The sequence below is a fragment of the Alligator sinensis genome, unplaced genomic scaffold, assembly GCF_000455745.1.
Source record: "Alligator sinensis unplaced genomic scaffold, ASM45574v1 scaffold29_1, whole genome shotgun sequence".
NCBI lineage: Eukaryota > Metazoa > Chordata > Crocodylia > Alligatoridae > Alligator > Alligator sinensis.
This window is the reverse complement of record NW_005841933.1, coordinates 2,684,918-2,711,694: the sequence shown is the minus strand read 5'-3', so window position 1 is coordinate 2,711,694 and position 26,777 is coordinate 2,684,918. Positions and strand designations below refer to the sequence as shown.

General features: G+C 40.0%; 1 protein-coding gene across 1 annotated transcript in view; it reads right to left on the bottom strand.

The window, feature by feature from the left end:
* Window positions 1-1,630: 1,630 nt before the first annotated feature.
* Window positions 1,631-26,777, bottom strand: part of HACL1 (2-hydroxyacyl-CoA lyase 1) — a 28,090-nt gene continuing 2,943 nt past the window's right edge. The window contains 16 exon segments of the mRNA XM_006019593.3: window positions 1,631-3,567; window positions 3,951-4,137; window positions 4,958-5,065; window positions 5,378-5,536; window positions 8,004-8,158; window positions 9,679-9,780; window positions 10,104-10,187; window positions 12,659-12,764; window positions 14,152-14,287; window positions 16,559-16,671; window positions 18,355-18,449; window positions 19,381-19,458; window positions 20,226-20,298; window positions 21,437-21,517; window positions 23,220-23,260; window positions 26,714-26,777. The exon segment at window positions 26,714-26,777 is cut by the window's right edge and continues 8 nt beyond it. Of these exon segments, the coding sequence (XP_006019655.1) occupies window positions 3,535-3,567; window positions 3,951-4,137; window positions 4,958-5,065; window positions 5,378-5,536; window positions 8,004-8,158; window positions 9,679-9,780; window positions 10,104-10,187; window positions 12,659-12,764; window positions 14,152-14,287; window positions 16,559-16,671; window positions 18,355-18,449; window positions 19,381-19,458; window positions 20,226-20,298; window positions 21,437-21,517; window positions 23,220-23,260; window positions 26,714-26,777 (1,615 nt within the window). The 3' untranslated portion in view covers window positions 1,631-3,534.

The following is a 26,777-nucleotide window of genomic DNA, read 5'->3' as shown; positions in this document are numbered from 1 at the left end:
GTATAGCACCTTAAATTTAAAGTGTGGCTATAGCTGACAATCAGCTGATTTTTGGCCACAGTACCAACACTGCATCAGGGTCTGGAATAGCCTCAGCTGGAGGTTTCCAAGTGGACTTTAAACCCTGTGTCCAGAAGCCAAGCCAAAGCTTCCAAGCACGAGGTTTAAAGTCTTCAGGGGGGAAGCCCTTTAGCTCTCCCTATCAAGGGCTTCTGATCCCTTGTACCCAGCAGCCTGGTCAGAGCTGCTGGGTGCAGGGTTTTGACAATCAGCTGATTATCAGCCCCACCCAGGCAGTGTTGGGTTCGAGTCTTGGGGCTGTCTGGCTGTGGCCAATAATCACCTAACTGTCAGCCCAAACAGCCCTGGGTGAACTGCACCCAAGGCTGTCCAGGCTGGAATCAACTATAAGCTGATTGTTCACCCCAGAACCGAATAGAGGCTGGTTTGAGGCATTGAACCAGAGCTGAAAACCACCTAATTATTAATCCTGGCCAAACATGATTATGATCCTGGGCTGCATTTGCTATGGTAAGCAGTAATGGTGCAAATGGAATCTGATCCCCAAAACTGCACCTTATGCCATGCATATGTGGCATGGCAGGAGGCATGATTGGTAGTACTGGGGATCAAATCCCACTGCACCATTAAATTAACGTGTGCCAGGGGCCTGAGTCTTATTGTTCCTTCATAAGTCCTGGTCATCCCTACTTCTGGCCTAGGAACCGAGCTGCAATTTCTTTCTCTATCATAGATTTTTCATACAGTGTTGTCTCTCTCCCAAGCAGCTGGTGCTTATGCACCCCAATCCTCTTAGGCAGAAGTTTTTAAACTGGCTAATGTCCCTTGATTCTAGGCTTTGGCCTAGTGAGAAAAATAAACTTAGTAACCTCATTGAAGCAATGTAGATGGGCAATTCCCAATGGATAAACTTCCCTTTCCCATTGACTTTTCAAGGACTGTTGGTATCACCTCTTAAGACAGCTTATTAGTGTCATCATACTGTTTCTTGCTTCCTCTAACAGTTTTTTTGATTTAACATAATGCAGCCAGACAGCATGAAATGGAAAAAGTAAACTGAGGAACATATAACATTCATACAAAAATCATAAATCTGTCTGCCATTCTTCACCTATGGCATCATGCTTAGCTCCCCTCTTCAAAATCTAAGTGTTAGCATCTTTTAAATTTCTCCCACATCATGGTACTAATATTCAAAAGAGATTCTACCAAACATCCAGTATCTCAATCCATGATAAATATTTTTTCATCCTGAGGTTTTTTCCAGCATATGCCTTAACACAGTGTACAACAACATGATGTTAGCTAATGATATTTATCCATACAAATGCAAATGGTGTTAAACTCTGCTCTGTAGTTTCCTGTTATCTTGACCCATAGGAGTTGCCTGACTAGGCATCAAGAAAAGGTATCAGACTCTACTCTACAAATCTAGTTTGAAGGGATTTTTAACATCTGACTCAAAATGTTAACGTGCTAGTCAAAATATGGCCATAAAAAAGGCAGTCACTTTTTTATTGATTTTCAAGTACAGAATAAGAATGTTCTATTTATTTTAAAACAATCTATTATGGTTCATTTCCAAGACAACTCAGACTGACAGTCTATATCAATTATGTGCTCTTTATTCATAGTACAATCTTATTAACATGCTCATGTATTGTTTCATTATCTGAATATATAAAAGTTAGACTTGTTTACAAAAAGTCCAATGTTTACAGTAAGATTCAATGATTTGTTGACTGCTTCTTCCCTTATTTATTGTTTTTTGGGTATGCAGTCTCTAATGGACTTGATTGTCAATGATTCAACCAGTCAGTAATTTCAGTCTAGCAATACTTCTAGACAAATCCCAATAGATTAGTTCAAACAGTGTAACTAGTTCCCTCCATGGGTATGTCTAGCCACGTCTAAGTCTAGGCCGCACCCAGAACCATTTCCATAAAGCCTAATTTTGAGCCCCAACCATAGCCCAAGACTTAAGCCTGACCTTCAACTTGAACTTTAATCCTCACATGGGACTTCTGCTGGTCCCAACCATAACCGTAAGTGATTGTTTGCCAGTGTTTAATACAATTTAAGCATAACTAAAATCTCAATGTTAAACAGCCAACAATAAAGTGACTTATTAGCAGCCAGACTTTAAACTTTCCTTCCCTTGCAATGAGCAGCAGTTATCCTTACTATCTCAAAAACAAAACGTAAAAAAAACCCTCCCTCAAAACTGTCATATCATGTTAAAAATTGGTTGGGGAAAACTATTCCACATCTGCTTCATCCTCAGGGTTATGTCACAGGATGGTCAGTATGTCAAATATTAACAACAGGCATGAATCCAGTAGATGCTTCCTTAAGTGGATTAGTTTTACATTCTTTAACATCTCTATATTTTACCATGACAGTCAATGGGAGTTTTGTTACTCAATCCAAGTAACAAGACAAGGCTGTAAGGCTTTATGTATAAATACATTATCTTGCAGAACGCTTACTACACAAGCAACTAACTGCAGCTTTGAATATCAGGGAGAGCCTGGTTACATTCATCAAGCTGACCATTAAGCTTTAGTCTAACAGTATTTTTACTTTTAATTATTAAGGCTTTGAAATCTATTCAAAAACATTTATTTTTAACTCTTTCTGCACCACTAATTTCAGATGGCAGGTACAGATAAATATAATGAGGGAATATTAAAAAAAAAAAAATGTTGCCATTGCACCAGGTTCCAGCTAACACGTTGCAGAAATTAAGGCAATGCACAGAAATTCAGTATTGTATTTAATGAATCGTGGTGATTTTTTTGTTAGTGAACCTCAGTGATTTAAATTACAAACTTGCAAAGATATAAAGCTCCCAAATCACACACTGTGTCCCTTGATAGAAGAATACAGCATAAGCAATTAAGGTCTCAGTCCCTATTTGACAAAACTCCTGGTAAAGTGGAAGTGTTTCTGGGAGCAGGACTGAGGCAACATCCTTAAAAGTTACTGAGTACCCTCAACCCCAAATGACTTCAACGGGAGCTGGGGACATTTACTGAACCTGAAGACACTGAAAGATTCAAAAACTTGGGCCCCAAATAAAATGTGGTGCAGTAAGTAGCATGTTGGCCAGTGAAATGAAACAAATCCATGATGACTGCATACTGCCAAGGATTCCTTCAATTAAAAAAACCCCAAAAACGTTCTTTCCCTTATTTGTCTTTCTAAGACCTAAGAATTTAATTGTCAAGTTTAAATCTGTTGCATTTTGATGAAAGGCAAAAATAACTGATTTTACTATTAACTACTTCTACATAATCTGGTAAAAGCCTGATACACATTCAGGCGTTTCTTGTGCATATAATAATTATTGCTATTCCAGTAGTGTAAAAACAAGTGATTGTTTCAAGAGTGAAAAAACTTGGATTTTTCAGCTTTTAAAAAAACAGGTGTAGGAGTTTCACGCCTGGAAAATTACATGGCTTGGGCTTAAGCAGATGCACATCTTTGAATCATCACACTCTGGATTTTCCATTACATGTTAGAACGAGTCAGCCAGGGAAAATCCTGAAAGCAAAAAAGATGACAAGTAGTAGAAGGAATATAATACAAATCTGTATTTACTAGCATGCAAAATTATGTAATGGCAGGAGTTTAAGACATCTCATGAAAATATAACTCCATCTTCTTATTTCATGTGTGAGAGGAGCATGAAGGAGAGATTGCTGATTCCATGAGAATACTCAATAAATAAAGGTTCATTAGGAAAACAGATATGAAGGCCGAGGCCCCAAAACTGCAAATTTCAACACAGGTAGAGATTTATTTGCTCTGCCTGTCCTCTCCTCTTTCCATGCAACTTCACTAGGGCTTCATGCTAATTCAAGAGGCCTGCCTGCTCAGAGGTCACTGGTACATCAAAGCTTGAGAAAGGAATAAAACACACATACCTGCTGCTTTCTTGCAGATAGTGGATCAATCATTACATTGATAAGGGAAGGGACTTGCTTTTCTTCCAGGCTTGCTTTAAGGGCATTTTGTAATTCCTCTGGTGTTTTTACAAAATATCCTTTGCCCCCAAATGCAGACATGACCTGCTCATAGTGGGAATTAGGCAGGAGAAAATTGGGAAGTGCACTGAAATGAGAGAGAGATTTTTGGGTCACTGCAGATTGAATAGCCAGAATGCTGAATTACTATTATTTCAATTTTCATTCTTTTTGACCCCATATGGCCAGCAGTGGGACCCTAAAAAGGCTGTGCTGTTCCACTTATGCTAGCTCCCAGAGCAGAGGCAGTATTGTCAAGTCAGCGCAGCTCCAATGGTAGAACTGGCTGTCTCTTCCACTCAGCAATGACAATAAGGTTGTGCTGTAAGTGTCTGGCCCAAACCTGGCCTTAAAATTACTCAGATGATCTTTACAGCTTGCTAAGCTGTTTCTGAACAGGAGGAACTATATTCCAGGTCTTTTAACACTTATGGTACGTCCACATTGCAATGACTATGACTGCAGTGTAGTACAGACACACTTGAGCTGCCTATATATTATCTAGATAGATTAGATACCATAACAGTTTAGATATGTCAACCAAGAGCTTGATGCAGGCTGCAAAATCAGCCTGAGAAACTGAGTAAATATTCATACTGTTAGCTTGCTCTGAGTTGCTGTAGCTATGCTTCTTCCACTTCCTAAGACTGCTAATTTAAAGGAAGTACAATAGTACATTACATTTATTCAGCACAACAGTTGTTCAGTCGCAACTGCTGGGTTTAGCTCTGCTTAAGTAAAGATGGTGGTAGTTGAAAGGTAGACTACTGCCCATTTAATTACTGTTCTGAAACACAAATCTTGTTCCACTTGAGTTGTTAATATGAAACAGAAAACGCTAGCAGTGGATACAGTCCTTCTGGTCTTATTTTCAGACAATTAAGAGTGCAAAGATTGACAGTACTCACCACGTAGATGGTTCTCCAAACTTTAAAATCTCTTTCCAGGAATCTGCATCCAAGCCACTGTATATCCCATTGTTGTTTACTATGATAATCAGGATGGGCAATTTATACCTGCAACCAGTTGTAAATAAAGAAATATTTGGAGGAATTCTAAAATAACTGCATCTTCCTATGAACTGTTCAAGGGACACTGCTTGATTTTAAGGAAAAAATGTACTGTACAGATGTTCTTATGCCTACCATTATTATGAGTAGCACAGAACGTTAGCTAAGAAACATAATTCATTGCTATGTATTTTTAAATTTGTTTTCTTTGTGCTTTTAAAAGCACTTTGTGAAGTTTGTTTTCCAGATCTCAAGGAGGGTTTGTTGTTTAGATCCCAACATTAAATGAAGGGGGTTTACTTGAGTAAAAATATTTACCTGCAAATAGTTTCCACTTCCATGCCAGAAAATCCAAAAGCACTGTCTCCTTCTACACAGACAACTTGTTTGTTTGGTGTCCGATCTTTAGCCACCATTGCAGCTGCTATGGCAAATCCTAGCCCAACTCCCATTGTCCCAAATGTACCAGCATCAAGTCTACAGGGAGAAAGCAAACAGCCTTTTAACTCCTAACATTATTCTTCCAATGCTGCCAGGTGACAGTTCTCAATCAGTCCATGACAGGCGGTACTGACCTTCCAGAAGCTTGATGTAGTCCACCATACCACCTGGGTTGCAAAGAGATTCTGGATGCACAACACACTATGTGCTGACTATCACACATCTATCTATATAGGTCAGTAGCGCTCAGCCTTTTTTGCTGATGGACTGGATGGCCAGTGCCCGGTCCCCCTGTGGGCTGGATGCAGCCTGTGGCCTTGATCCAATGCCTGGGGCAGGCTCAGTGGGGCCCATCCAACAATGCAGAGGGGGCAGCCTGGCCCTGATTCAGCTGCACAGCGGGAAGGTAGCTTGGCCCAGCCCTAACCCAGACATATGGGGTGAAGGGCCGTGGCCCAGCACTGATTCAGCTGCATGTGGAGAAAGCGGGGCAGAGTGGCCCCACCTGGTTGTGTGGGGGGAAGTGGTGTGGGAATTTGGTAGCCAGGGAGGGCAGACCACTGCTCCCCCACTACCAAATTTCCCAATCTGTGTGCAGCCACATGGGCCAGATCTCACGGCTCTTTAATGGAGATACGCATGAGAGAACTTTTAACACAAAAATAATTGATTGGAATAAAGTATGCTTATATACTACCAATTAAAATATGCTATATTGCTGTTTGCCTTCATTCTGCATAGCAATGGAATTATGAAAAAAAGCTAATTAACGTGATCAGCTGCTTGAATTGGTGTTACAGTGGTTATATTTATTGAGCCCTTTCTCCCAAGTTTTAATTAAAATGTTAAATAAAATCTTTGCCATGGTTAACTCCTTTGAAATCCAACAAGAAGCTTGAAAGCCTCCAGTCAGACAGGACTATTTCAATTTTAGTTTTTAGGCTCAACCTCAAGCAAACTGCAAGCTATACTTAAATAAGAGCATTTCAGTCAGAGGCACATCGGGAATATGAGTACATAAAGACATTTGTGTGTTTAGGTGTAACTTCTAAAATTTATCCCCGTGTGCGTGCAATCCTACCTACAAAGAAGTGCTAGTTTTACGTGCCCTTCTTTATACCTGCCTCTCACATTATTCCATAGCCAAAATTTCTGTTCCTTGGCACTCTATAGTGATATTTTTGAAAGGAAGTCCTAGGTCCCAGGTAGCCATTATACTTAAGATACAATTAATCTGTTATTCACATCTTAAATAGTAACTTGGCCACACATTCGTGCAATTAATGGTACCACCAAAAGAAAAACCAGCTGCTTAAATATTGTAAAAAATATGGAATATTTTTATGGTTAGTTTCCATCATGCAGCATGTATATGAAGTAAGGGTTAAGACCACAGCTGGGTCTCCAACCAGCCCAAGTGTGGTCCCCACCACCTGTAGCATAGTCTTGATCCACCTGATGATCAGATTATGATCAGATGAATTCAGATCACACCAGGGCTTGAAATGGCCACAGTGCAGTCCTGGAGCCAGCTGACAATCAGCTGATTGTCAGGCACCTGGCTTTCAATTTGCCAGTGCAGGGGGAGCCTGGGATCATGGCAAGTAGGCTACTAATGGGATCTGATCCTTGATTCCCAAATCATAGAAAATGAGGGTTGGAAGGGACCTCAGGAGGCCATCTAGTTCAACCCCCTGCTCAAAGCAGGACCATCCCCAATTAGATTATCCTACCGAGGGCTTTGTCAAGCCGGACCTTAAAAACCTCCAAGGATGGAGATTCCACTACCTCTCTAGGTAACCTATTCCAGTGCTTCATCACCCTCCTAGTGAGAATGTTTTTCCTAGTGTCCAACCTTAACTTCCCTTGATGCAACTTGAGATCATTGCTCCCTGTTCTATCATCTGACACCACTGAGAACAGTCTAGCTCCAGCCTCTTTGGAACCACCCTTCAGGGTGGTAAAGGCTGCTATCAAATACCACCTCGGTCTTCTCTTTTGCAGACTAAATAAGCCCAGTTCCCTCAGCCTCTCCTCAAAAGTCATGTCCCCCAACTCCCCTCATCATTTTTGTTGCCCTCTGCTGGATTATCTCCAAAAGAGCCTCTCTCCAGTACATGCATGTGTGCCACGGCAGGAGGCTCAATTGTTGGGATCAGGGATGATACCTCTAAATGAACATCAGACAGCATTCTCCACAATCAGGTTGAAGTTTCACCTCAGCAAAGAGGACTGACTTTATTTTCTCCGATACAGACTGGCTCCAATTTATAGTCATTCTACTTTACTACCATACCAGAAAACACTCCCAAATTTGGGACGCTAAATTTATGAACTTCAATTCATAGGTAGGTACTTAGAAGTAGCCTGATTTCCAAAGATGTTGTTCCCAATATTATAATGGGGATACTGCAGAAAGCGCTCGACTTCTGAGTGCATCTCCCAACTATGTTGGAGACAGTATGCATGTTGTTGGGTCAGGGCAACAAAGAAAATACTTCACCTGTGACGAGGATAATTGTTTGGAAGCATAGTACGTCCAATATCCATAGTATTTGCTCCCTCGCTTACTAGAAAGCAGTCCTTGGGTAGCAGTTTTTTGACATGATGGAATACAGTATAATAATTCATAGGCAGAGACTTTTGTAATGCAAGTGCCTTTAAAAGAAGAGATTATTAATGAATTTCTATGTGTGACACTTAGCATAAAGATTGCAGAACTAGGCTGTGAAATCAGTGTCTGCTCTGCTAAGTAAGGCTTGAAGCATTAGACTGGGCATTAAACTGTCTGTCTCCCTAGTGTACTACACAATGGGTGAGATCAGGAGAGCAACATTTGCTGACAGTGCTTTGGTAACTGTGAAGACAGGACATTTTCAGCACAAAATACACCCTGAGGTGTGCAGCCTGCTCCCCCTAGTGGTCTATCCTTGAAAAGACTTAAGTAACATTCAATACATTTGGTTCAACCTGTAAGGCACGTAAATTCATTCAGACATTTGCTTGACTATTGCTAATCATTAGGGTTGTGGAAAATTCTGGCAGCCGTTTTGTTTCAGAGGTGTTTCAGCCCATGTCAGCACCCAAAACACCAAATCCGAAATGAAACAGAAGGCTCCGAAACATCTCTGATACGAAACGAAACCATTCGAAATGTTTTGGAAACGGTTTGGATATTTTGGAATGTTTCGGAGGCAGGCTTGCGGGGAAACAGAAGAACTCAGAAGAGGGAGGAGAAAGGGGGTTGGCGGGGAAGAGAACTGCTCTGATATTGACATCTGTAGCTGGCCAGTATCTGCGATCTGTCCCTGATGTCCGTTCCAATCCCAGTGCTCTAGGGGAGGGACAGCAGCCTGCTGTCATCCTGCGCACAGATCCGGGGGCCTGCGCACCCCGGGAGGAGTCTGGCTCAGCCCCACTGCCCTCCTGGGGGGGTGCAGGCCCCCAGATCTGTGTGTAAGATGACAGCAGGCTGCTGCTGCCGGCTGGGGCCGGCACTAGCACCCGAGTCTGCTCGGCGCAGCCTGCGCTGAACACTGGAAAGAATCTAATTCGGGTGAACTTGTTGAGCCCCAGCTCAAGTCTGGGATCGTGCCCGGTATGCAAAGGCCAATAAAGATACCAGGGGTGAAAGTATAAAGAAGATTTATTGCTAGCAATAAAAGGTGCAAGCGGAATAATTTCACATAACAAGCACACAGATCACTATTTCTAAGCATCTTTTATACAGGAGTTTTTGAACCTTCATAAGCATCCTTGTTTGCTAATTGGTTATAGAGGAGTGACGCAAGGAGTTCTTCACTGAGCATGTCTCTATACCTGTGTTTTAGCCATGTATCTCATTTACATACATGTATGTTTCATTAGCATACTTTTTCCCCACCTAGGGGCGTGATTTTTAGTATTTTAATGAGCTCTTTGACCCAGTACTCTGATTCTGCTTTTGTTTTCAAGCCTCCTTTATCTAAGACTGTTTCCTCCTTATCATTGCAGATGGGCATTCGTCACATAACATTCCCTTTTGCTTGGTCTTTGCATAGTGGTTTCTAGGTCACTCCTTACAAACTGAAGGTTCAGATTAGTCAGGATGGCTTTAGCTACAATACTAATGAAAGAATGACCCAAACATTATCCTCAAAAAAAGAACAAAACTCGCTTCTACTTAGCCATAGTATTACCTGGGCTTTTTCTTCATTGTTCTTTATCGTTTCTTTTAGCCTCTTCCACCACTCTGTATCAGAAGGGTATTTCCATAGACTTCTGCTGAATTCTTCCAAAAGCTAAAACAATATAAGAAACCATTGCTCTGTTTCTTTTCATCCTACTTAAATATGCTTTAAGCACTAAAATTGTTTCTTCAATTCTAATGGTACAGACCTTGATCTCAGAACAACAGTTATAATTAATAGTAATAAGCAATATCATCAAATTATTTTAACATGATTAATTATATTAACAAATAATCAGTAGCAATTAATCATGAATACATTATAATTAGTTATTAATTTGAACTGACGATTAATAATAGTTTAAATTCAATGTTGGATTTGATGGGATGCACAGCATAAATATGCTGCATAAAAAAATGCTTTTCCTTTATTACCTGCTTGGTCACAGCATTTATGTCACCTAATAAAGTGGCAACGGGTCTCACATTATTCCCCAGCTCTTCCGCACAAATATCAACCTATTTAAAAAAAAAAAAAAAAAAGGGTGTTTTTAGGTAAACGAAAATAGATTCCATTCAATTCAAGGGCAGTAGTTCTCAACCAGGGTATCATAAGAACCTACCAGGGGTGCTATGGTGCTGCTGTCGTGTGGTATTGCTGCAGGTGCCTTGGTTTTCTGGAGCACATGGGACCCAACTGAGAAGGAGCAGTAGCACAGACATTACATAATCAAGGCAAGCGCACTGCTTCTGCTTTAGCTGCTCCTTGTTTCTTGGTATGAGCCGAACTTAGAAGAGCTAAAGCAGAAATGATGCACCCACCTGCATAATAGGATGCACCCGCCTCTGCTGCAGCTGCTTGTCAGTTGGGCATCCTGTGCCTCCTGAAAACAAAGGTGCATGGGGCAATTTCAGTCTGCTGTGGTGGCAGCCTGGAGATGCATACCGCTGCCACCAGGTGGAACTGCCTTGAATGCCTCCATTTCTAAGAAGCATGTTAGAGTTGAACCAGGAACAGCTGCATGAGAAATAGCTCACTTGCCCACATAACGTAATGCAGGAAGCCTGCCTTTCTGCTGCAGTTGTTTTCCGTTCATCTCCCAATGTGCTTCCTGAAAGCAGAGGTTCGTAGGATAGTTTCATCTGCCCTACGTACCTCTATTTCTGGCAGACACCCTGCAGGATTGGATCAGAAAAGTCTGTGGCAAGAGCACACACTCCGGCGACAGCCCCTTCTCAATCTGACTCTGCAGGAAGCACACGGTGCAGATCTCCCTGGCCATGGTGGCAGTGGGATGAGTATCACATAAACATCTAATAGCTTAATAACTAATTGATAATTAACAATGCAATTATGTCTATAGTATAATATTCATTATATACTTATATTAGTTTTTAAATGTGGTGCCACAGAATTCTGAAAAGTTGTTGAGGAGTCCCTTGATCCAGTAGCATAAATAGTGGTGGGTGAGAGGGGCACCAGCCCCATAGGCCAATTTGGGCAGGATGCTAAAATCATTCCTCACCCCTCCAGAGTCTGTGCCCTGGCAGCAAGAGCAGCCCCACAGTGTTGCTCTTGCAGCATTAGCCATTGCAAAGACACCATGTTGCTTGTGCTTTATGAGCAAGAGCCACGGCAGGCACAACATGTGGTAGCAGTGGCTGCAGCAGCAGCTGGGGACTGTTTTGGGTAAGAGTCCTGCATTGCTGCCCCCCCACTCTCAGAATCCGTACACCTTATCCCCCTCCACCACACAGTTTACCCAGGGAGCAAACCCTGCTTGTTATACTACTACCTTGAATCAAAAAGGCTGAGGACCACTGATCTACTGAACAGTCCCTTTTTAAAACAGGTTTATCTGCATCCTTAAACAGACTTACTGCCTGAAATACATAGCATAGAATGTTGTTATTATTATTACAGAGAACACCAGATGAAGGCTAAGTGCCTAAATCTATACCCTGAAAAGAGTATGCAAGACAGTCTCTTACTGAAAACTATTTGTGCATATTATTAGAGAATCACAATTTGTTAATCATGTAAAGAAACTGGAAAACAGATCGTGTACCACAAAGACATTTCCAACTTGTCTTCGTCAATAACTAAAAATACCTCCGAGGTTGCATAAAATATTCAGTTGTGATCAGGTTGCCAAGGGAGACTGTGAATTAACAAACTATTTTAATAACCATTTAGGAGGTGAAAAATCTGACTTCAAGTGAAATTAAATGAATTTTGGGGCTTTTGAGTATACTCTTTAGAGCAATGAAGTAGAAAGGATGTATTAATTTCAAGAACCAGTAGGGTGCACGAAGGCGAAACTTGTGCTACATTTCTGGCAAGAATAAAAGCAAAGTGCAGAGGCCAAGATAATGCTTTAAGCTACTTAAAGTCGGCCAGTCAAAGAACAGAACTTTTGAACACATGGGCTCAGTGAGAGAGGGTTTTAAATCTGGGAGTAAAACTGCTTTTACATCCTACTCTTCCCTAACGCAGGAAGTTTATCAAATGCATTCCTTAAACACCCTTCCCTCCTCCGAGTGATTCAGTAATCATAAAGATCAGTCAGACTTCGTTTACTTTGATGCAGAATGCAAAGATAATGTTGTAGAGGAATCCTAGAAAGGCATCTAGTCTTATGAACCATTCCACAAATTTTGCAATGTTTTGGTTTTTTGATCAATGAAACTCTAGTCCTGAACACAGTACATAGCTATTATAGATCTAATTCTGCACTAGGAACTAAACATGAGCTTTGCCATTTTCTTGGAATAATTTTGTATCTGTTTTTAAATAATCAGGAGAATTAAAAGAAAAGAAACCATATTTATTTTTTTGGAGAACTACAATGACTACCTGTACTGCACTGCACTGTCAATATAGCAATGGTTATCCCAGGAAAGAGCAGGCCATTACAGTTATTCATAATGATTACTTTAGGAGAGTGGTAAACTACAAAAGCCTCTGTTCAAATTATTGTCCTAGTTACCTGAATAACTTTTACATCTGGTCGAAATCTTGGTGGAAGTCCAAAATGCAAAATCCAGTTCAACCTGGCACCAAGTAGTACTATTACATCAGCATGTAGCAATGCCCTAAACATGGAAAACGAGAGAATAATATTAAGTGGGAAACATATTTACCTTTTAAATGTGCTTTTCCAAAAGGTAGATAATTCCAAATAGAAAAGCAGATCTGCCATTTAGGAGAGGACACCAACACATCTGCATTTTATGTTTAACTTAGCATACTAAACATCTTTTATAAAGACAATCATTTCTCCAGTTAACACAAGCAAAAACATTGATGAAAAAACAAAACACTCAGTTCACTTTCTAAAATTATGTTACATTTTGTGAAAGCAAATTTAATTAGATATTAAAATATATATTCAAAGAATTTTGAGTACTCAAATTTAGGTATTAAGGTTCTCCATGACCTCTTAATTCAGCCCCCATGTACATATATACCCAAGCATATAGACCTGTTTTTCACAGCATTTTGTGAACCATAGCATTTTGGTACATCCAAGTTTCTCAGAAGACAGGATTAGAAGCCTTCCTTTATACCAGGGGTGGGCAATTATTTCAGGCAGAGGGCTTACTGAGTTTTGGCAAGCTGTCAAGGGCCGCATGGGTAGCCCCGCCCCTTGACAGGTGCCCTGCCCCCTGGTCACCCTCTTGTGACCAGAAGTCCCACCCACTAATCTCTGACGTTTGCCATCAGAAGTCCCTCCCTTTGCCCCCAGAAGTACTCCTTTCAGCAAGGGTTTTTGCCATCTCAGAACCAGAAAAATACCAAATTATATTCTAAAAAGTGATCACCTACAACATTCATTAATTTGATTTCAAAAAATATTTTTTTCCTGATTTCCATGCATTTGTGTAGTGTACACAGAGGTGACTACACAATAGGTTAAAATGAAGTCTTATTCGTGTATAGTGTGGGGGTTGGGTATAGGTTTGTGGGGGCTGTGGGTGGGTATGGGGGGAGGGTGGCTGGGGTTTGCGTATGGCAGTGCGAAGGGAGGCATAGGTACATGTGTAAGGAGGGGTGTCCATGTGGGACACCCTACATACACACACACACTTTCTTCCCCTGTGCTTGCACACACACACTGCCCGTGCCTGCCGACACGTGCACCCACACACACACACACCCCCCCCTACCAGCGCAGTCCCATGCTCCGCGGTCAGGGGATGCAGCCAGGAGCCACAGCCAGGTGGTGCTGGAGCAGGGTTGGGGCAGGAAAGCAGGGAACTGGCTGGGGGGGGGGGGGGCGGGGGGGGCCCAGTCACAGGGTTGCCAGACGGAAGCCTCTGTCAGGCAGTGACTTCTTGTCTCTACTACCCCCTAGTTTGCGACTGGGGGCAGGTCAAGCCAGGGGTGGGGGTTAGTTGCTTAGCAAGACCAGATGGAATTGCCTGGAGGACCGCATATGGCCCATGGGCCATATTTTGCCTGCCCCTGCTTTATACAGACCTGGATCTGGCTGCAGCTACACAGTTGGGATGGTTATCAGGAACAACTCCCTTTCCCATTGGTGTAGGTAAAAATGGTAATTCACATTGGTCCACCAACCTTCTGATACTGTCTTCAGCATGTGAATAAGCAGCACCTGAAACAAACAAAATACAAGGGGACTATTTCATTTGGTCTTTAAATATACCTTTCCATGGCTCCTTGATGCAACAGAGAACTTCAGTAACTGTTTAACTTCAGGCATGCAAATAGCTTTACTGACTTATAAACATGCACACTTGAAAGTAAATATAGGCTTAAATGCATTGTAGAACCGGGACCTAGAACAAGAGAAAAATGTGATACATGTATGAACATGCTGTACCTCTTCTCCTAAACAAAACCATCACATTATTGATGTAGCTTATAGAACCAACTTTCATTAAGACTGGCTAATACTTCCCTCAACTGAAAGCAGGGTCTTATAAATTTGCCAGACTGACTAATTGGGCTGAGACCTTCCATACCTTTAACTAACCATATATGAAAAATTTCAGCCAAAATGTTTCAGCTATTTCTGAGAATAAGGTTAAAATATCAGTGAGAAAATCTGCCTAAATTTGATTCTAGTTATAATATTTTTTATTAAACCATCTTTTTATTAGTTGGTCTAATAAAAGATATCACATCTACTCAAAGACCCTTGCAGCCTATGTCCTTAGATAAACACAGCTACAACCAAAAACCTAGCATTCTAGTTATAATACATCCAAGTAAAGACTTGGAAAAAAAATAGCATGTGCTTTTGTAATAAGGACCACATTATAAAGCAAACACATGCAAGAATGTTGAATTAAGAATGTTGCCTATATATTCCCATTATAAGCAGATATAGAAAATCTGCTCCCTCATAGAGCAGATTAACCCTCATTGGCTTAAACCCTGAAAAACAGGGTTTATATTCCTTCTAAAACTTCTGCTAGTATTAACTGCAAGAAACAACTCTCGATAGACTTTTTTATGCATACATTGTCTTTAGTCCTGATAATGAGATTGTCCCTCTGCAAGATCCCATTCTTGGTGTCATCATCATCTTGTAGCAATGAGTTCCATAGTCTAATTGCACATGATGGCATTTCCCCCCCCTTTATTAGGCTGGATCTTTCTGTTTCACTGAGTATGCCCCTATTCTTGTGTAACAAGACAGGGGGAGGGAAAATGCCTCATCTTCCTAATCATTATTATTTATATAAGCGTATTCATCTTCTTTCTAAAAAAAAAGCCTAAAACTTTCTTTACTCTCAGGGTCCCTTGGAATCCTTCCCTAGGGGAGCTCTCCCAAAACCCCGATACACTGGGGTGTCAGAAATCTGAGCATGCAGCCAGGTTGTGCACATAGTTTTTGAAGTCCTGGAGCATAAGGAACCTCTCCACAAATCTAGTGTCCCTGTGGCTGTGGTGTGTCAAGTGTCTTGCTTTGCATCTTCCTGAGACCTTGTTTCTCGGCCCCTGTGAACTGTAAGGGAAGGTAAGCACTATGGCAGGTTGTGGAGACTCAGCCCCCCAGCCCAGCTGATAAGCTTCTCTTGACTTGAAAACAGTGGCTGCAAGGCTTCCCCACATAACTGTCAGCCTGCCAACATAAAAGAGCTGTCAACCAAATCCTACCAGAATCAGGCTGCTTGACAGAGTTACTCTGTCATACATTCAATTTAAGGCACAATAGAAACCAGCTGCAAAAACATTACACACATTTTGACGTCTGCCAGGGGCCTATGTGATTTCAATTCAGCTCCTACTAGACGCTTATCTTCAACACAAAAATCATCATCATTAATTGCCTGCTGTCAGAAGAGAAGCAAAATGACAGTATGGGCAAGCCGCCTGCTCTACTCTCTCATCTCTGGAGAGGCCACCTCTAGATCAGAAATACATTTCAGAGTAAAGTTTGTAATGCAATGACAGCACTGCCTGCTATGCGATTCATGATGTGGGCTTCATGTTCCACTAACAGTAGTCTGACACCTTCAGCAAGTAGAAATGAAAAAAAAATCACCTTTGATTATATGTTAAAACTCTTTCAGTAGAGACAAGTCTATTACGCAAGTTCATGCCAGAGAAGGGTCATTTTACATTTTGAAGAACAGGATTTAAGTTTGAAAAAAAAAAAACTGGCTTGGAAAAAGTTTTATGCTTAATATAATTAACATTTATTCACCTGACTTTTCTCTTACTCCAAACAAAAAGAATGTGCAAGATAGATGGAAACATATTCTAGAAAGAAACAACAGTTTAATTTCAGATTGCAAGGAAGATATTTTACAAATGGTGAAGGAATAGAGATGCTTAAAATTTATGAAAAAAGTATTCTAATCACTGTTCTTTGCTACATGCTATAAAGTTCATAGCTATTATCAAAGCATGTTACCTTTGCCAATGATTAAGAGAGGTTGTCTGGAATGTGAAATGACAGATGCTGCTGCAGAGACAGCAGAATGTTCAGCCAGGCTCACAGGAGGCGGCAAACAGCATTCAACATATCTGGAAGTCAGAGAGAACAGGGTCTTCAAAGGAAATGCAAAGCAAAGCAAGCCATTACCAAAGGTCATTTGCTATAAAACCAAGTTGTGCAATACAAACTCCAGTCATTTACTATAAAACCACATTGTGCGATACAAAATCCATACCAAACCATGATATCTGTCAGAAGAGAATATTTTTTTTACCAATGTAATTTAAATCGCCCGACATATTCAAACTGTATTTCCTATAGGAAAATCAGCCACTCCAGGTAGCAAGTAACTATTTAGACATCCTGCAAAAATGAGATTCCGAACCTTAATATTTACTATTACATTGTGAACTGACAATGCAAACCAATCTCTGTTAAGATACACCAGCTGATCTTAAATTAATTTTTTTATATTTACAAGGCCTCCCATTCTAAAGCTTTCCTTTCTTTTCACTAATATTTTGGCAGTTGGATTTTCACCAGGTGGTATAAACCCCTTCTTTCCACTGTAACAATAAAAGTACTGCAGTTTTCCTAGTTTAGCTGTAAGCGCTCTGCCTTTAAAAAAGGAGAAAACAAAGACAGACTTTCTTACAGATTTTTTTAGGAATATCTGCCAAAAGTTCAAAGCTTCTGCAATTGTCCCTTTGGTTCAAAATAATGCCCTTTCTTACAGTGCCTTTGATTACAAGTTCTAGAAAAATATGAGCCTGCAAAACCTAAAATCCTCTATCACAGGAGGCCTTATTTTATACGCTGTTCCTACCTTACAAATACCCTAAATCTACTGGGCTTAAATGTATGCTTAAATGTTTTCCAGGATTCAGACAGGATAATAGATGCACTTATTGGTATTTTCCTGAATCAGAACCCTCCTCCCAAAGGCCATCACTCTTACCCAGGTATCTGTGTCTCAGCCCACAGAAGATTTTCCATGCCACTGTGTCACTGACTTCTATTTCTCCCATATAATCTGAATATTGCTTGTGAGGATGTAGTAGGTATTTACATGCTAGCATAATAAAATTTAATTATAATAGTTCATTGGATTTCTTCCAATCCTTTAAAAAAATGTTTTTACAAATATAACCCTGCATGACACATTAGAAAAAAATTACACCTTTACCAACTACATCACAGGGTCACAGAAAAGCAGGGCTGCAAAGGACTTCACAAGGTCATCTAGTTCAGTCCCATGCTCAAAGGAGGATCATCCCTGACTAAACCATCCCAGCCAAGTTTTTCTCTAACCTACTCTTGAAAACTTCCAAGGATGGAGACTCCACAATTTCTCTAGGTAGCCTGTTCCAATGCTTGACTACCCTCATAGTCAAAATGTTCCTTTTAATCTCCAACCTAAATTTCCCCTGATGATGCTTGAGGTCATTCCTCCTAGCCCTGTCCTCTATGGTCACAGAGAAAAGCCCATCTCCATCCTCTCTGTAATCACCTTTCAAGTATTTGAAGACTGTTATGAAATTTCCCCCCCTCAGTCTTCTTTTACAGACTAAATAACCCTAATTCTTTCAGCCGTACCCATATGTTTTGCCTTCCATGCAAGATTGAAAGGTATATCTGCAATACGCTAAAAAGTCTTACGGGAAGTTGTGCAACCCTTTGGATGCGCCTTCTAATCAACAGATAAAAATACAATGCATAAAGGAACTCCACTATAACTAAAAACATCACCTATGCAAATAATCTGTACTCACTTGACAGAGTTCTTATTGATTTGTAGATTTACAAAGTCTCCAGGTATGTCAATGTAGCAAGCACCTGGTCGACCATAAATACTGGTTCTAACAGCCTAGAATTATTGAGAGAATGGGAGAAACACTTAATATAATTGTGCTAAACAAATTTCTAAAATCTTTATACTTGAAAAAAATCAGATTGTAATGAAGGGAATGTGCTGTTTTATTACCCCTATGGGACAAATATCTATTAGAAAAGTTATAGTTGGTGGTTTTAAACCTAGCATCTTATGGTCCTTAGCCATTTAAATTTAACTAATTTTCATTTATCTGAAGAGTGTCAATGGATAGTGAATGCTTGGATTTATTTACATTGAGGGAGCTGTTCTACCTGCTTTTGCATCTAGTTTCAGAATCAAAACTGGCTGCTGAATTTCTTTTTAAAGCAGTGTGAACCTAAGTAAAAGCCCCAATGCCTACATTTTCTTAACTCTAGACTCCAGGACTTCTATTATAGCTAAGTACTCCTGTGCTAACATGGCACCTCTAGGAAAAGTGTTATTTGAGAAAGAATTTAGGCTGATATGTTGCTGCAGCCATGGCATGAGACTTTTCAAACCTGTTCCTGCAGAGTTAAGATAAGACAAGTCAGTGAAAAACCTCATATTCCCCCCCCCGTGAAAAACATCTATCAATACTTTGGAGACAATGCTGTAGCTGCGTGACACTACATTTTTAATTCCCGCACCTATATTAGATGAAATTTATTTTAAGGATGTATACAATTTGTAATTGAACAGAAAGACTGTTGTGGAGTTTCCTGTAGTATTCAGTTGGATTGGGACTATTGTCTGTTTTCAAGATATCTCCATGAACTAATTTATGGGAAAAAAATCTCCCAGGTTTTTGCAGGGAGTTAACCAATCAAAAATTCCAGTTTTTTCTGTAGGATCAGGCTATTCCTGATATAAACTGTTTCCCAGACTTCCAGCATGAAAGAACATCTGTCCAAACACTGTGTTGCTAGCTAATACTTTTTCATACCTTTTCAATAATAGTAGGAATAGTTTCTAGACTGCTGGGTCTGGCAGAAAATTTGCTGTATAGTCTACAAGCTTCAACCTGCAGAAGAAAAAATAAAAGGCAATATAACCAAAACCACATATCACATTTTTTCCTTTCCCTTAAAAAGGAGTTGCATTTAATTTACAAAGGGAGGTTCCAGAGAACATCACGATTTACAACACCATATAACAAAACGATCTGTACAAAGATGTTTGATGCTGCAAAACAAAAATGTTGGTTATCCATAGAAGCTGAAAATTCAATTTAATGGCACAGCTGTGCCTCCTGCATGCTACTTCAATAAAGGCCTGGGGTTTGTTTTTATGACTTCCATCTATTTTAGGCAAGGGGAGGGGGGTGTTTTCCATTGTGTGATAGAATAAAAAGCCTTTCAGAAAGCAAAAATGTAATAAAAATGTATTTTTATGACAAAAATAGACATGGTAAATGGTCATCTCTACAGCAGCTCCTTTGATTGCCAATTATTTTATTTTGCTGGGTGTGGTATTTGGCAGCTCATTGCTTTCCTTGGACCCAGGGACAATTCTAAAATGGAGCCCAGGGACAATCCAAAAAAGGAACCAAAACAATTTATACTAGCTGAGAGCCTACCCCAGACCATGAACCATAATGTCTATCACAAAAAAGAAAGTAATTTGACATATTAAACAGCCAGCTTCTCTAGTTAAACAACAGAACAAATTAATACATTAGGAGATTAGATAGGAAATATAAAAGTGTGAAGACAGAAGTTCATTTTAATTGACATACATCACCAAGTACTCATCTGAAAACTTTATACAGGAAGATATATAGCTATGTACCTGTGGGAATTCCTGGAAAGCTCCCATGGTGTCTTGATTCCTGTCAGAGGAGCCCCCAATAACAAGCAGAGGCCTGAAACAAATAAAAAATATATTGTATTTAATTTATGATCAACCAGCCTCTCACCCCTTAATAGCCTATGTAATATAATATTGTTACATAGTATTAAGATGATATAATGTATTATAAATAACATATGATGAAATAATTATTGCTATTACTGCCATTATGTAATATCCTTAAGCCCTATCATGCACTCTGCTTAGTATGTTTCTTACAGAGGTGTTGTTCACCTCCAGGTTCCACCAACCTCAGCAGGAGTAGAAGGTGATCAGCATCTTACAGAATGAGACACACTACCATCGATTTGCCCAATAGCAAACAATTAAGGGCTCAGGCATTAGAATCAGAAATTTGGGGAAGTCCCATTTTCAGAGAGTTTAGAGTGTTACTGTACTGCCCTGTTCTGTACTGTACTTAAACTTGGTCCACAGCAACAGCTAGGTGTATTATTTTCAGTAATGGCTATGCTTTTCTCTACACCAGACCTTTGTATTGCACCTCAAGAACAAAGAGACGTTAAAATATTTCTCATGCACATATATATTACCTCATATATATTATCTCATGCATATATATATAATATTACAGCCTGTAATATTGCTGTAGTTTTGCTGTGCATGTGTATCTTTAAAAGACCATTAGCATGGAATGTGAATTCAAGCTGGGTAGTTTCTTATAGCCAATACCCCAAAGTTTTAAATGTCTCCACCACTGGAAGAAGGACAACTGGGTTTTTTTTCCACTCAGTTTGTATGTCAGACTACTACAAGCTGTCCAATCTCATAGAATCATAAGAGAAGCAGGGCTGGAAGAGATCTCAAGAGGTTGTCTAGTCCAACCCTCCCGTCTGAATGCTGCTCACATTTGGGTATACAGGGTGTAACCATATTAGTCTACAGGCAATAGGAATCAGAGCTCATGGCAGAGGTGATATCTTTTATTAGACCAACTAGATATTGGCAAGTTTTCAGGTACACTCACCCTTCCTCAGGCATAGGTGAATGCAAAGATTGTAAAATGTCTCCTAGGTGAAAATGAAAATTCATATTTCACAGGAGAGCTGAAGGTGTTGTAAAATCTCCTGGTTGGAATAGTTCATTTTGTGCAAATTAGGCTCAGATAAAACCTTACACTTGGGGTGTATTACCAGCAATTCATGTTTGCATTTGCCATCCCACCTAGGGCATGTATGAGACCTGGACCAGACACCACGAGGCAGACTCCTGGCCTAAAGGGAAAATGGATCAAAAAGAAAGTAAACATAACAAATATAATACAAAAAGAGTAGAATGCTCAACTTCAAAAATATCAAACTTCTGCAAAGATTGTCAAATTGTGTTATATTGAACAGATTCCCATGAAGGCAGAGCAAAAGATTAAGAATCTAAGTTTCAGTTTTAACATTCTCTCCATATAAAGACTAGGTTTGACACGGCTTAAAAAGTGGTTTTCTTTAGTTCTACAGTGTTTGCAGGCTGAACCTGTAGTTGGCCTAGGACCAAGTAACACACAGCCTACTCCACCACTGGCAACTTACCCAGAATACAGCAGCATATGCTTACTGGCTTGATCTACTATAGTCATATTGTGCTCAGCTAGCATTCTCTGTACTGACTGCCTTTTAATGGAGGTGATTGGTCATGTTAGCTGCTTCTTATGAGGCAGATGATTGATTTGAGTAAACACTGCTATATAAAAATCTTAACGTAATTGTCAGCATCAAAGCTTTATGACCTCCTCTGAAGACTCAGTCTGATGGGTTTGTTTAGCACTATTCTCTTTTTAGTATGGCCACTACTGTAGTGGATCAGCTGATTTCCCTGAAATCTCTCATTTCTTGCCATGTTCTAAAATCTTAGTCTTTTTATTCTGCATGTTTGGTTTAATTGCACAACAGCAAGTCCTTTATGACCTTTCTGTTTCCATTTGGCCTTCTCTCTTTCCTCCTATTGCCAGCTGGTTAATGTATTTATTAAGATTTTAGATTTTAAAAAAAATGTTCAAATTGTTTTATTTCCCTTCCTTCCTGGGTCCTACTCAGTGAAGGGTTGGGTTCAAGGGGTTGGGGTGGAGCAGGAAATAAAGCCATTTTTGTGTGTTCATTATTCTCAGCCTGTTCCAAGCCTAAATTTGAGTTACCTCTAATGCTCGGATATATAACATTCTCTAAGATACCATTCTTACAGTAGAGTATTCCTAGAAAGCAGCAGCAATTTGGCCCTTGTCTCAATCCAAGAGCTCAGGAACTGTGGTGAGGAAAGTGTCATAGTTATTAAGTAGACCCTACACAATGTAGGAAACTGCCTTATATGGATTTCTTAGTAATTAGTTCTACTAGCTTTACAGTCCTGTTAAGATATCATAACAAAAAATCAGCCCCTTTATTAACATGTATTGGAGAAGAAAATAAAAAATGTTAACATTTCATGTCATAGAACTTACACCAAATGCATAAATGTGTAGCAGGTTTCCTAAATTATAAAAAATGGTGTTAGTTTCATTCAGACCATTTACCTGAAGATACTGGGCTCATGGGATTACACTAGGAGTTTGAGCTTAAAAGGCAGAAAGATTGGCAAGACTCTTTCTCCAAGTGAGATTTAACTACTTAACTTGGGCCCCGCATTACTTCTCTACCATGAGGCATAATAAAAAAGAAAGGTAGTTAGCTATGTTAGTTTGAAGTCAGGCAAAATGCAGGGTAGATATGCACTTTAAAAACTATTTAGTTAGACTATAAAGTGCACATCTACTTTGCCTTCTGCATAGTAACAGAAACACTGTTAATAGAAATGAAATTCAGCCCTTCTAAGCTAATATTCCATTTTAACTCCCTTAAGCAACTACCCATCTTTAAAAAAAAAGAAACAGAAAAGGCAATGTTCTTTGGTCAAACAACCAATGAGTATACATATAAATCAGCAACTTACCTCCCTGTCAGGTACCCAACAGTAGAGGCAGCATAACAGGCCTATTGAAGATAATACAAGGCTGTTTATATTTTTACATGAATTTCAGCCTTTCCCCATACATGTATACATAACTTTTAACAATTAGATTTAATGTAAACACATACAGGTTTGTTCAGCTGAACAGACTGTAAACTAAAAAGGTGGCATCCACCATCATCCTTTACAAATATACATACACAGGTGGCAAAATGTAGAAAATTGACCAGATTTCCCCCCCTTTTCCAGCCCACAGCACCAAAGTAAAACAGTTTTTAAATTAAGAAGCTGTGAATGATTCAGTTGTTAAAATGAGTGTGAAGGATTGGGCAGCTGAAAATGAGCATCTTTTACTGGCTTTCAGATTAAGGTGTTTGAAGAAAGGTATAAAGAGTAAAGACAACAAACAAGTCCCTGGCAGACATTCACTTTAAGATGTGATGAGATCTTATCTGTGATCCTAACACATGTGTGTGGCAGGATGTTCATTTTGGGATTGGGGAGTAGATCCCAATCACGTCTTACTTGCTGATGATCCTTGATTCATGAGCCTGGGCTACCCCTGCACCAGCAAGATGAAACCCATGTGCCAATACTCAGCTCGTCAATTGGGGCAGAAAACCAAACTGGTCCCTGCCCCCAGCTGACAATCAGGCAACTGTGAAAACCCCAGCTGGGGGGCAACAGGACCCTGGGATTGGGCTGTGGCAGCCTGCTCATAGGGACCCCTAAGCTTTGGTGATGAGTAAAAACCTGTGCGCTCCTCAACTGGGTAACACATGGGGTTTTACAGCTCTCTGTGCACAGGGAACCTGGCATTGTGTAATATAGCTTACTAATAGCTAACTTTAATCTAATTGAGCATAATTTTCAAATGTGACTCTGATCAGATGGGTATCCAAGTTGGCAGGATTTCTGTGGCCCCTGTTGTACATTACATTTAAGATGCAATTAACAGGCTATTGAAGCCACCATTAGGTATGGCACTTTTTTGCCTAAAAAATATTTTATTGAAATTTTCAAAAAGTAAGCAATGCCCAAAGGTTCATATTTGCACATAGCAACTGAACGTTAATATGGTTTTGAATACTATTTCTACACAGTGAGGTTTAATACTCTGATTATAGTTATTTTTTATCACGCATGGGCAAAGAGTAAATGAAAAAAGGAAACAATCAAGAAACAGAATCTCTGAAACATTAGCTGAAAGTCATTGGTCAATATACCTAATGCTTCATAAAGTTTGTGTATAGATAATGTTTTAACTATCACAGTTTGACAGACAGCCTTGGGATTTTTAATATTCTTCTTAAAGTCCCAGCTTCTGGAGTTTTGTGATTACAAGGAAATGTCAGATTTCATTTCTTTTTAAAAGTAAATGCCTAGCCCTCATGATTGTAGGATGTGGACAAAATGGCTAATGACTCAGAAATCAGAAAGCAAATATGGTTTGTTTGTTTGTATTTTACCACAGCATGTTATTTAAAAAAAAATCTCTGGACTTTAAGGCACTCTTATTATGACTGGCAACAGTCCACATAGCATCATTTCCTGTGAAATTTGGGCATACTGAACCATACAAAAATAGCAAGAAATAATTAAGAGTAGTTGGATATGCCGTATGAATGCAATCCAACTTGCTCTCCAGGTCTTGGCTATTGAATGTAGTCAATAAGTACTTTAAAAGTGAACTCAGACTTTTCTTCTTTCATTCCAGGATGAAATGGTAAAAGGAGTAAGTACATATTCAAAGCTCCTTTTGACCATTTTACATACTATTGTGCGTCTTTTCCAACCCCAAGAATAACTAAAGAGCTCAGAACAGAGACAAGAGGTTAGAGACTATAGTTCAGCTGCATGTAAATATACACATTTTAAGTAAGTGTAGATACTAGAGGAGACTGCAAAAAGAGAAGGGTAATGAACATCCCATTACTTTTACAGCTTGAGATGAACTGGCCACACAGCAAACAATAAAGCAGCAATAAGTACTTAGGTGTCAATGTGCAAATGTCTAGAGATGATATTTGGAGTGGGCGTTCCATTTGCAAAATTATTTGTACCTGAAAAGCAGGGTGCCATGCTGCTGTGGCAACGTTGCACTTTTAAGCTGATTGGCAGAAGAAAGTACTTCAATGAACTTTGCTTCAGATATACTGGTTACCATTAAAACTGTTAAAGCTTTGTTCTTGCAAGCAGTGAATATTACACAAGTCAGTACATGCCAAAGCACTTTCCATTTCTTAAGAAATGATTAAAATAATCACCTGACTACATTTATATTATATATTCATCTCAAAATGCAGTTTTTAAGTTTGATTCAGAGCCTCATAGGGTTGATACTGCTAAGAAAGAAAGGTTTAGGAGAATAAACCATCATTGATTGCATTTTCACAGAGGTTAATGTTACGTTGGTATTACTTTAATTATAGTCTCTTAAAGCCATCAATCTGAATTAAACCTTGGTGCAACTACTGAAATCTGTGAAGTTGAATACATTTACACACAGGGCTATGTTTGGGTTACCATGTTCACTGCAGTAAAAGCTAGATGTCTGGAAGCCTTACCCTGCCCCTCACTCCCATGGCACATACTAGGAAGAACCATGGTAACTGCAGGGTGGAGATGATCTGGGTCACCCAGCCACTGGGCACAGGGCTGGTCTGCTGACCAAAACAACCCATTGACCCCTCCCATTCTGGCTTCCCGGCATGCCTGATCTGATGGTCACTCCAGCTGATCTGAGAGACATGTGCAGTGGGGAGCCAGGGCTATGTACAGCGCAGTCTGGCTGGAACAGGAGCAATGCTACACATGGTGGCTGACCTTGCTGGACTGCGCTGCTCATGATTCCTGCTCTGGGACACGCACTGCACATGGCACTGGCTCCAACTAGTCTAGGACCTGTACTGCACATAGCACTCATAGGTGCCAAGTGCAGTGTGGGTCCTGGACTGGCTGAAGCAGGAGTTGTTTGCAGTGCAGTCCCAGAGCTGTTGGAGCAGCAGCTGCGTGCAGTGTGTTATCTTGCTGAGGTGACCACTGTGTTGTGGCCTAACTGAGCCACATGCAGCATGGATTCTGAAACAACCAGAAGAGATACTGTGTGTAGGTCTCAGTTGGAGCGACTGCTGGATCAGGTATGCTGGGGACGAGAAGAGAAGAGGAGAGGTCCATGGGTTGGATCTGGCCTGTTGACCATCCCCGTGCTACTGGGCTGGATGATTCTGACACCCTTAATTTAGTGCAACAAACAGTATAAGAAAGTCCTACAGAATGAAATTAAGAAAAGCAAAATTTAGGATAAATGAATTAATAAACCACCCAGTGGAGAAATATGTACAAATTGTGGAAAAAAATATTTTTCCCCCCTAGTGTTCCAAGTGCCCATCATACACATTTTGAAAGTTGAGATTGTGCTGTAAAGCAAATGGTTAATATGAAAGGATGACTAATCCAACAGGAAAGTTACTTACAGCTTGTTCATTTCTCATTCCCACATATCTTATTCCAGTTGCCTGAGCTGCAATTGCGATTTCA